We start from the raw sequence: 12,970 nt of genomic DNA on the forward strand, positions 1-12,970 counted from the left end.
GGCTACCGCACATTCCTGCGTTTGTTTGCGTCTCTTTTTGTGTGATTTGTGGGCGAAAAACGACCGAAACGGAATTTAAATGCTTCATTTGGAACGCAAGTCATGCAAAATGTCGCAACAAAAAAAACAACTAAAACTTAATGATCTATTAAGCCAGTCGTCTGCCTTTAGCCATAAACATCGCTCGTTCTTCCGAGACTAATTATTCGACAAAAGAAACGTCGCGTCTTAATTTAGATTTAATTCATCTTCTTCCTATCTTTCACTTTTTTTTCTGCATCTCTGTGATAAAAATTATTACTTTTCTTGCTTCTCACGGAGAAAAAAGGGAAAGAAAGACAAACAAGATAGGAAGCAGAAGATTATGCATCCGGAAAAAAAGATTTTTATTTTGCCCGCGGCGTGTGTTTCATTCACTCAAAAAATGTATTTAATTAGGATTTGATGAATTCTTCTTTTGATGCTGAATGAATTTCATTCCAATTAAGAGCACATTCAAAATCCTTTAATTTTGCTCAATAAATGGGAATAATTAGATGGAAATGTAAATAAACGACCGTCGCGAAGTAGATCCGTTTTCAGCAAATTTGTTTGTGGGAGAGGAATTTCGTAAATGGTTGAGCAAAAAGTGGATCAAATTTCAAGTGTTTTCGTACTGTGGCGAAAAAATGAGTGATTTTTGTAGCAAAAAGTGTCTTTTTTAAAATTATTAAAATTATTAAAATTATTAAAATTATTAAAATTATTAAAATTATTAAAATTATTAAAATTATTAAAATTATTAATATTATTAAAATTATTAAAATTATTAAAATTATTAAAATTATTAAAATTATTAAAATTATTAAAATTATTAAAATTATTAAAATTATTAAAATTATTAAAATTATTAAAATTATTAAAATTATTAAAATTATTAAAATTATTAAAATTATTAAAATTATTAAAATTATTAAAATTATTAAAATTATTAAAATTATTAAAATTATTAAAATTATTAAAATTATTAAAATTATTAAAATTATTAAAATTATTAAAATTATTAAAATTATTAAAATTATTAAAATTATTAAAATTATTAAAATTATTAAAATTATTAAAATTATTAAAATTATTAAAATTATTAAAATTATTAAAATTATTAAAATTATTAAAATTATTAAAATTATTAAAATTATTAAAATTATTAAAATTATTAAAATTATTAAAATTATTAAAATTATTAAAATTATTAAAATTATTAAAATTATTAAAATTATTAAAATTATTAAAATTATTAAAATTATTAAAATTATTAAAAATTAAAATTAAAATTAAAATTAAAATTTTTAAAAATTAAAATTAAAATTAAAAATTAAAAGAAATTAAAATTAAAATTAAAATTAAAATTAAAATTAAAATTAAAATTAAAATTAAAATTAAAATTAAAATTAAAATTAAAATTAAAATTAAAATTAAAATTAAAATTAAAATTAAAATTAAAATTCATCACAAAAACATTGCGGTTTATTAAAAGTTTTCCTATCGTCAACAGAAACACTTTTTAGTTAACAATTACTTTCAAACCACAGAGCATTATAACGATAAAAATTCCCTGAATAGAATCTATTCAACGCTATTTTTAATCCGCTCATTGTTATCAAACTACATCCCACACATTTAAGCTGCGACACAAAGAGGACAAAAGTTTTCTTTTTTTCACATTAAATTTCATTGAATTCAGTCTGGACATTGGCCTAGATAAAGCTCGCTCACATTTCCACAGCATTCTCTTTTTTTAATAGAAAATCCAACAAAAACATCCAACAATTTTTTGAGGAATTTTCTATTAAAAACAGAGCTACTTACTTATGTTAATATCCCGTCAACGATATGCCATTGAATGAAATTGAAGGAATTGAATGTAATCAGGAAACGTCGTTTTTATCTCTTTTCTATGGTAATTGGTACGCGATAAAACTTTTTTTTTTGCTTCCTTTGTTTTGTTATTGTTTTTCTTCTTTTTGACTTGAACAAGATTGTTATTTAACAAAAACAACAAAAGGCGATGAAAACGATCCGCATTTTTACATGATTTTTGAGCGGAAGGTACAGAGTATTTCAAATGACTTAGAAAATAAATTAATTAAATTTAAATAAAAAATTTTGTAACCACGTGGTTTTAAATTAAATTTGAATTATATTAAATTTAATAAAAAAAAATTAACCACGTGGTTTTTTAATTTTTTTTTCTATTCGATAAATTAATTAATTAAATTAATTTAAATTAAAAAAAAATTAACCACGTGGTTTATTTTTTTTTATTTTAATGAATTAATTAAATTTAAATTAAAAAAATTAACCACGTGGTTTATAATTTTTTTTTTCTTTAATAAATTAACTAATTGAATTTGAATTAAATTAAATTTTAATAAATAAAATCAACCACGTGGTTTGTTTAATTTTTTTATTTTAATAAATTAATTAATTAATTAAATTTTTATAAATTATTTAACCACGTGGTTTATTTTATATTTTTTTATTTTAATTAATTAAATTTAAATAAAACAAAAATTACCCACGTGGTTTATTTAATTTTTTTTTATTTTAATAAATTAATTTATTAAATTTAAATTTTAATTTTTTTAACCACGTGGTTTATTTATTTTTTTAATAAATTTTATTAATTATTTTGAAATAAATTAAGTTTTAACTTTTTTTAACCACGTGACTTATTAATTTTTAAACCACTTAACCTGAAACAATTTTTTTCATCGAAATACCCTGCAAAAAATCCGCGTAATTGGATCACTTAAAGACAATTGGTGACCATACTTGAACTATTTTGTATCTCCAAACAACAATTGGCGCACCTCACAACAGCCATCAATCAAGATCTCGAGAGAAAGAAATCTAAAAAAAAACTTTACATTAACGTTAATCAAAATAAATGAAACAATATGCAACAATAAACGTACCTTGTACAAACTTTTATCAGTTACGCGCGTAACGAGGGTCGAAAAGTACGTGCTTGTCGTCTTCTTTGCGTGATAATGCCTCAATAAATTATCCAAAGTGAAAAAAAATCAATAAATTCGAAAAAAAATTCAAGTGTTTGTGTGTCAAAACGGATCGAAATGAGCAATTAATTATCCATTTATGCGTGATAAAGTACGACAGCTGCCTTTGTTTGACTGTAATTACACACTAAAATGCTGCTAGAAATAATTGTCAATTAATTTATCCATTTTGAATGTCATTGGAGGGTGAAAATTTGGTAAGCAAATATTATTTCATCGCAAAGAACTTTTTAAAAAATCAATAAAAATTCAACATAAATAACGTGAACCTTATAATGACACCCATTGACACGACGACACAAATCGAATTGAAATGAGTTTTTCGCCTCTTTGCACGCAGCCAGAGAGACACAGCCTAGATAAATGGGCAATTTCAATTCAATTCGAGCACCTGTTTGAATGTTGTTTCGATTCGAATGACACAAAAATTACTTTTTTTTTCTCTCGCATGTAAATAAAAAAGTTGTCTGCATAAATGAATTTTGAGGAGTAAAAAAGGGACTAGACGTGTTTCGAGCAATTTCTTTTGAATTTTTTGCTGTGGCTCAATCAACTTAAAAAAAAATAATAAAAACTGAAACAACTGAAAAAGCAATAAAAACGTTTATTATGGGGACTTTGTGTGAAATTGTGAGACATGTGAATAGGATAAAGTTGGCTGCAGTGAAAAAATGTATCTTTTTTGTGTGGAAAGAAAAAAAGATATTGAGATGAAAAAAATTAAAGATAACAGAAAACGAGTAATTGAGCGCATTTTATAAAAAAAAATAATTTTAAAAAATAAATTTACAAAACGAAATTGAATTAATTTAAATAATTATTAATAAAATTTAAAAATAAATTTAATTTAATTAATTATTTTGAAATTTATTTAATTAAATAATTTTTGAATAATTAATTAAATTAAATTGAATTAATTAATTTAAATTTAATTTAATTTATTTTTTTTTGACATTTAAATAATTTAATTAATTAATAATTTTTTAATTGAACAATTAAATTGAATAAAATTTAAAAAATAATTTATTTTAATTAATATTTTTGAAATTTATTTAATTTTTTTTAAATAATTTATTTAATTAAATATTTTTTAAATAATTATTTTTTTTTTCATTTAAATAATTTTAATTAATTTAATAATTTAATAAATTTTTAAATTTAAATAAATTAAATTGAATTAAAATTAATTAAAATTATTTTTAAATTTAATTTTAAATAATTTTTAAATGATTAAATAAATTAAATTGAATTAAAATAAATAAAATTATTTTTTTTTTAAATTTAATCAAATAAATAAATTAAATTCTTAATTTAATTTTTTTTAAGAAAAAAAGAAAAAATTAGATTTATAAAAATATATTTTTAAATTTTGAGAACCTTCAAAAATCTTCTTATCGATATTTAAAATTGTAAAAAAATGAAACGTAAAATCCATATAAATTTTGTAACGAAATTTTTAACTCAGATTTGGCTTCAACAAGTTAAAAAAATTATTAAAAATTCATACAAAATTTAAAAAATCACAAAAAGGACATAAGCTTCAATATTTTAATCATTCCTTGAAATAAGAGCAAAAATTTATTTTTTTATTTATTTTTATATAATTGTTTAAAAAAATTAAATTAATTGCATAATTTTAGGGGTTTTATTCTAATTTTGAATTTTCTACGGGTAGAACGAAGTAAACCGGTCCCCTAATTAATGATCAAATTAACAATTTAACTACTGAAAAAAATCTCATGTAATGAAATTTCTCACAAAAAATGTCAGACTAATCCGTTAATCGACCAAAATCGTATCGTTCTTCACTCAACTATCAAATCACAGACAATCATCCACTCAAAAACATTTTTCGTCTCTACTTCAAAATCTCTTCTTAGCAAAAACACTTTTTTACAACAAATAAAAATCGTACATCGCAAAAAAGAAATTCAATAGCTTTTAATAGCATCAACTAATGTTCTTCTCAAACAGGATTCTCGATATCATTTGTTCAGAATCTCTTTTGTATCGTGTATGTATGTGAGTTTTATCTTCTCTCACTCTTCGCCTTTGTGTGTAACATGGGCTCAAGTAGAAAATTGATATGGTTTCATGTTTTTAACGTTTTGTGTCTATTTATATCATTTTATCGTTATTTTATCATTTTAACTGGTTAAAAGGTACTTTACCTCCATGTAACTCGTAATCGATCGTACGTTAAAAGGGCTTCCATGTCACTTTTTGTATGAGACACAGAGAGAGAAAGAGAGACAGGGAAAATTGCTCATTGGATACCTATAATTTCTAGTTAAACTGCTTTTTTGCCACATTTTACATCAAAAGAGATTTTTTTCAATGAGCATTCGACACAAGCCATTAACGGATGAGGAAATATTGAATTCGTTTGGAATTCGGTCCTTTTCAAAAGAAAAAAAAAGTAATTTATTGAACAAAAAATAAAATAAATTGAACGATTTTTAATGCTTCATTACTTGAAATTTTCTCAAGAAAAATTAGCAAAAAAATTAATGAAGAGATTAAATCCTCATATTTAAAAAAAATTAAACCAAAAACCGACAAATTGCCCTACAAATTTGAGTAATGAAAGATTTTGACATTGACGAAGATTTTTTCTTAATCGCTTCGTCCTTTTCTTCAGTATCTCCGGCACGCAAATGCCTTAAGACTTTTTTAATTAGCAACCCGGATGAATAAATTAGTGGCAACAACAAAAACATGAATTATCATTTTTCATTAAAATATGAAAAAAAGTAAGCTTTTTCCTTCAATTTAACACAGAAAATTAAACTCTCTCTTTTTTTCTTTCTCTCTCTCTCTCATCTTGAACGTAATTGTCTTAGATAAATTTAAAACAACAACAAAAAACCGGAAAAACAAGAATTTTCCCAATTGATTCACCTAGTTGCATGTTGAGCAACTGTCTGTTAATTAAAATTAAAATATTTCTTGGTGTTAGTCGAGAGAATTTTGCTTACATTTTACTTCACACAATAGAATGAGAGGTTTTTCGTATGAAAATATGCAGTAGTTGGAAAGTTTTGCTTCCTTTTGTGATGTAAAATAATTTACAGAAAAAGTAGTCCTGAGGTTATAAAATGAATTATTTTTGTCTTGAGATGTTAATTTAGCACCTTTTGAATTTTTTGAAGTTAATTAAAGTTTAAGTTTTACTGAAAAATTATGAATAAAAATTTTCAAAAATTATTTTGTATTTCAAAAAATTATTTTTTTTAATTTTAAACCCAAAAGATGTTATTTTAACACTTTTTAGTCGTAATTTAACATCTCAGGTGCATTTTTAACATCTTTTAGAATTATTTTAATAATTTTATTTTAATAAATGGCCTTAAAAAAATTAAAAGATGTAAAAAAATATCTAAACTGACTTTCTTCTATGTTCTATATTTGATAATTTTAAGCTCTTGAGGTGCTATTTTAACACCTTTTGGGAGATTAAGTAACTCCAAAAGTGCTAATTTAACAACATTTATTAAAAATTTTAAAATTTTTGTTTAAATTTTTCTTTTTAATAGTTTAAATTAGCTCTTTTAAGTTAAACATCTTTTACTTAATTTTTTATTAAAAAGATGTTAATTTAGTCCCAAATTTCTCTATTTGTTGAAAATTTTAACTCTGAAGGTCCAAAATAATGTAATTTAACTTTCACTTCTCATTAAATTTCATTTTGAAAATTCGAATCTCTCAAATAAATCAAATTTAACTCTTTTGACCTTCATTTGACCTCTATCACTTTCAGAGGTGTTAAAATACCTACTTGACCTATAAAAATTTTCTCTTTTCTCATAAAAGAGCATCGCAGTGAAGGAAAAACACGTGAAACATATTAAAATTCCCATACAAGAAAAACAACTAAAACTTCGCCAGCGAAAACCACATGGAAAGCTCGTGTAAACTCATCTAATTGCGAAACACACAAAAATAAACTTTCTCGACGGACAAGATTTTCATTAAAAGCCAGATATGTAACGTGTTATTTTCACACAAAACAGATGTGCCTCAAACGAGTGTGAAGCAAAGAGACAGCACAAAAAATGTGTGCGGTGTCCTTGTTAGAAAACTTTTCTCTTCTCTCTCGTGCTCATTGTTTCGAGCACAAAGTCCTTGTAGATTTCTGGTTTGGAATGCAACTCCTTTTGTTGACATATGCCACAACAAAATTCTAAGCAAAAGTAAACAAATGAGTTTGACAAATAATTGTTTGTGGTTTTTTCTCATCTTCTTCAAGCAAAAATAAAAATCGAGATTTATTGTTTGAGAATAAAGAGAACTTTTAATGAGGTTTTCACTCTTCCACAAAATCTGCTTTTTCTTCTTGTTCTGTGAAGTGCGAAACTTTTAAGCTCTTTCGAAAGAAAATAAAAGAAAAATAAAAACAGATTTTAGGTCGAAAAATGTTGGAAAAACGTCATTACCGCACCCTCATTAGATTTAACGCTCATTAACGCGTCATAATGAAAAGCACCTTTTTTCGCAGGGTTTAAAAACAAACCTTTTTCCTCGATAAAATGTTGTGTTTTTTATTTAGGGGACGGTAAAAAATAACATTTTAATCAATTTGTGAGAAGGAATCAATCATGGGCTCCCATCCCTTTGCTTTTCTTAATTTGTCACGTAATTTGAGGAAATGATATTTGAATAAAAATCAAAAGAGGAAATAAAATATTTGGAAACATGGCTTGAGAAATTAATTTTTTTTTTTTTTTTGTAAAAAAAATATTTTTTCTAAAGAATTGGTAAACTTAATGATTCCTTTCAATCAAAAAGGTAATTTCTTACAAACAAAAAATTTAATTTGGGTAAAAAATAGACAAAAAATTTTTTTAAAATGTTTCTTTAAAATTAAAAAATAAATTAAAAAAATTATTTAATTTAATTTAAATTTGAAAAATTAATTCAAAAATGTTAAGTTAAACTTTCAACAAATAAATTTATGAAAAATTATTCTATTAAAAAAAATAAATTAAAAATTAATAATTTAAAATTAATTAAATAAATTTAAATTAAAATTTTGAAAAAATTATTAATTAAAAAAAATATTTATTAATTTTTATTTATTAAAATTATTTATTTTATTAAAAAAATTAAATTAATAATTTTAAATTAATTAAATAAATTTAAATTAAAATTTAAAAAAAAAAAAAAATTTAAAAAAAAATAATTAAAAATTTATTAAGAATTTATTTTAATCAAAATTTCAAGAGTTAAATATGAAATTTGGTAAAAATAATAAAAATAAAATTTCATATAATTTAAAAATTTAATTTTTTTTCTTAAATTTTAATTAAAAAAATATTTTTTTATATTTTTACTTCAAACATAATTATTAAAAAATAATTCACAATTTTTAATTTAATTTATATTTAATAAAATAAATATTTTTTTAATTTATTAATAAATTATTTATTTATTTTTTTAGGTTTTAAAACAAAATTAATTAAAAGATACAAATAAATTTAGAAAAAAATTGAATTTTCTTTTAAATTTTTAATGGTATTCAATTAAAAATCAAGTGATTTAAAAATAAAATTAGAAAAAAAATCTTATTCAACATAAAAATTTTTATTTTACTAAAAATAATTATTGAAAAAATTAAAATAAATATTTTCGAGTACTTTTTCAGTTAAAAATCAACATTCAACACATTAGACGAGATAAATGCCTCACATTAAAAACATTCAAATGTGATATTTTTCACCCCAAGGAAAACTTTTCAATCAAAAATCTTTTTCCCAATAATTTAATTTCCATTTTCTCCATCTCCTCATCATCTAAAAAGAAAAAAAAAATAAAATAAAATCGGAAAAGTCAATCATAGAAAATCAATTTACACCGCGCGTCGTAAGATTTTTTTTATATATTTTCTCGAATTTAATCAAACGAGTGCATAATCATTGAAATTTCTCATTACTTATTTCTCGCTCTCGATTTTTCATTTCATTACAGGTGCCTTCAATAAACATAAATGTGTCAGCATCATGGTACGAAACAGATGACGACGAACTAGCGACAGATCAAACGGATGAAGTACCGGATGCCATATCGTTCATGTCTATGGTTTGCATAGGTGAGTAACTTCCTTTCTTGCCTCGCCTCGCGTGTGACCAAGTCAAGGATGATGTTATCACTCAATTTTTCCTTTTGCGATTTACAATTTTCTTTCAATTAAATTAAAGGAAGAAAATGAAGAGACGGCGGCGCGATAATGTAATCATAAAATAAAATAAAATAAAAAAAGGAAATTAGATAAGGGAACGAAGAAGAAGAAAAAAAGGTGAAAAATAACAAGAAACAATGTGATAAACGAATTTTGTAACTCAATTATTGCAATGAACTCCGTGCGCGCTTCTCTCGAAATAATTTTAATCTAAATAAAAAAAAAACTTTGTCGAAGAAATATTAATTTTTTTTTTTCGCGAAGAAATTTGCCTAAATCAGAAATGAGCGAACGGCTGTCATGCTGTTGTCATATTTAATAAATCTACATTAAATCGCGATGCGACGCGACATGGAACAAGGAAGAATTTTTTTTATCGCATTTTTTTTTCAGACAAGCTTGACACACATTTATGTCCTTTTTTTTGCGTGCCGTCATGTTCAATCTTTGTTTTGTCTGTCGTCCGAGCGCGGCATTTAATTTGCATTTCCCGAAAGAAATTCCGACACTAATAAATTGGAATGACAACGAACATGTGTCAAGAGTGATAACGAAAGTTGTCGCATCTTGTTAAAAAAAAAATATTTTTTTTTTGTTGTAGAATTGACGGGAAATTTTATCACGTTAAAATATGGCAGTGAAAAAATATTAATGTAATTTATTTGGTTCGTGTCGTTATCAGTAGAACGTGGAGGTGAATAGAAAATTTCATTGTTCAAAATCGATTAGGGTTTTGAGTAAACAACGGGTAGACAATGTGGATGGAACTGTAAAAAAATTATTTTAGATAAAAGTTTTTTTGCGAGAGAATTTTATGCAGGGTTGCCAAAAATCGAATTATTTCAAATATTTAACGAATTATATTTTTGTTGCAAAGTTTAAAATTATTATTTAAAATTCGAAAAACTTTTTTTACTAAAATGAAATTTTATTAATTTTTTAAATAAATAATTTTTAGGTATTTTAAAAAATTATTTAATTTTTTTTTATTTTTAATATTTTTTTACAAATACAATAAATTATAAAAAAAAAATTAATTTATTTTTTTTGACAAATAAAAAAAATTTTTATTAAAAAAAATTTTTTTTTAATAAAATTTTTTAATTTAAAGAAATTTAAAATTTTAACAAATTTTTAAAAATTGTTTAAAATATTTTTTTTAATTTATTAAAAAAAAATCAAATTTCCAAAATTTTTTTGAAATAAATTTAACAAAAATAACAAAATTTGAAAAAAATATGCCAGTTCAAAATTGAAAAAAAAAATTATAAGACTATGAATATAAAGCTTATTGGCAACCCTGAAAATAGATCAAAATGTGCCTTGGGGTAACTGATCACTTGCAAATTTTTCAAACGGATCTATGATTTTCTGATTTTTTTCACAAAATATTTTAATTTTTTCAATTTTATTTAATTTTTTCATTTTTGTGCATCAAAAATTTGTTTTCAAACCAAAAAAAATACTTAATTTGAAAAAAATGCCCAATGCACAATTTTTTTTCTTTCATAAAAATCTTTTGATTTCAAAATTAATGAAAAATAAAACAAGACAACAAATAAAATTTTTTAATAAAAATATTAAATTAATTAACAAGAGAATTTCATTATAACTTTTCTCTCTAAAATGTTCTGATGAGATTGAAATATGTCTAACGTTTGATTTTGACAAGACGCCTCAAGCAAATCTCAATCAAATTCAATATTATTAAACATGAAGTTTGATGTAAAACATTGTGTATCAAGTTTCTCAGTATTTCACTATTATGACGTCAATGTTATTAATAATTTTAAGTTTCAATCCCTTTGGCTATGAATTGGTACAGAGTTGCCAATAAAAAAAAAATTAAAAATTATTATTTAATTTTTTTTAATTTTTTTAAATTTAATTTAAAAATAAAAAAAAATTTAAATAAAATAAAATTTTAAAAATTATTTTTTTATAAAAAAAAATTAAAATGAAAATAAAATTATTTTTTTATAAAAATTGGCAACCCTGAATAAATTTTTTAACATCAATTTTCGTTAAAAAAATTTATTTCACAGCAAAACTTTCACTACTTAGATAACGAATTCCGTGTCACGTCGCTTGTTATTATCAAGCACTTTGACAGAAACAATTTGAATTTGTCGATCCGTTGACACAAATGATGAGGGAAAAATTATTGGAATTTCAAAATTCCAAATCCCTTAACGACCACTCTCACTCATGATTCGAAATAAATCAAGGAATGTTTTGTTAATGCAAATCGACATTTAAACATTGAAAAAAAAATAATAAAAAAGAAAACATTTCCCCTGTGGAGTGTTTATCTTTCGTCTTTTATTTTTTCTTCTACACAAAAGTAATTCCAAGACGCGGATTTCAGGAGATTTATGCGCGACGTGTCAATAATCATCACGATGACTCGGCGCGATTTTCGTCTTTTTGTGTCTCCGTGCACGTTTGAATCAAAATATTTTTTCTATTCCACGCAAAAACATGAAATAATGATCAATTGAATGTAAATCAAACGGAGCGCGTTTATTTATTTTTCCTCTTGACGAAATATTTTCCACGGCATGTCTTGTCTCTTGTCATCCATTTTATTATTTTAACACGATTCGTGACATATTTTCTTATGTTTTTTCGGTTTTCTTTGCAGGCATCTTACTTTTCGTGTTAATTTTTTTATCAATTGCTGGCAACATCCTCGTATGTCTAGCCATATATACGGAACGAAGCCTCCGACGTATTGGTAACTTGTTTCTGGCATCGTTAGCAATCGCGGATCTGTTTGTGGCGGCATTAGTGATGACGTTTGCCGGCGTAAATGATATACTTGGTGAGTAAAATATTTGAAAAAAATTAAAAAATTTTCATAAAATCAAAAAAAAAATTTTTGAAAAATTTTTAGCTCAGTTTTTTATAATTTTAAAATTATTTAATTTTTTAATCCAATTAAATTTAATTCAATTTTTAAAAAAATTTATAAAAATTATTTTTTTTTTATTTTATAAAATTTTATTTAAAAATAAAAATTAATTTGGCATTAAAATATGCTAAAGAAAAATTTAATAAAAAAAAAGTAAATTTTATTTCTATATTTTTTTTTTTTGTTAATAAAAAATAATTATATAATTTTAATAAAATTAAATAGGTATTAAAAATTTTTTAAATTAAATAAAATAATTTAGAAATTAAACACAATTGACCATGAATTAAATTTTAATTTTATTTTATAAAATTTTATTTAAAATTAAAAATAATATTTAATTTACCTAAATATGCTAAAAAAAAAATTCTGATATTTTTCAAAATATTTTTTTGTTCGAAAAATAATTTACTAAAATTACATTAAATTTAATATAATTATATAAAATAAAAATTAAATTTCTGTCAATTCTTTTTTAATTCAAAATTACTTTTGTTAATAAAAATAATTTAAATTAAATAATTTTTAATTAACTAAAATAATTTTTAAACAATTGACTTTTTTATTTTATTTTAATTAAAATTCATTGTCAATTGTTTTTAATTTAAAATTTTTTTGTTAATTAAAATTAAAATTTAATTAAATTATTTTTTAAAAAATTAATTAATTATTTTTTTAATTAAATTTAATTATTTTTTTTTACTTAATTACCAAATTTATATTTTTATTAATTTTAATTAATTAATATTGAATAAAATTTAATTTCAATTTAAATTATTAAAAATAAAATTTTTTTAAAAATCTCAAAAATTATAATCT

The 12,970-nt window shown here is 22.1% G+C and overlaps 1 protein-coding gene across 1 annotated transcript in view; it reads left to right on the forward strand.

Annotated features, from left to right (window-relative positions):
* Window positions 1-12,970, forward strand: part of LOC134835162 (dopamine receptor 1) — a 67,671-nt gene that overhangs the window by 25,431 nt on the left and 29,270 nt on the right. Inside the window, exons 2-3 of the mRNA XM_063850032.1 lie at window positions 9,027-9,147; window positions 11,882-12,061. Of these exons, the coding sequence (XP_063706102.1) occupies window positions 9,027-9,147; window positions 11,882-12,061 (301 nt within the window). The remainder of the gene's footprint in view (window positions 1-9,026; window positions 9,148-11,881; window positions 12,062-12,970) is intronic.

This window comes from Culicoides brevitarsis, chromosome 3 (genome assembly GCF_036172545.1).
Source record: "Culicoides brevitarsis isolate CSIRO-B50_1 chromosome 3, AGI_CSIRO_Cbre_v1, whole genome shotgun sequence".
Classification (NCBI taxonomy): Eukaryota; Metazoa; Arthropoda; class Insecta; order Diptera; family Ceratopogonidae; genus Culicoides; species Culicoides brevitarsis.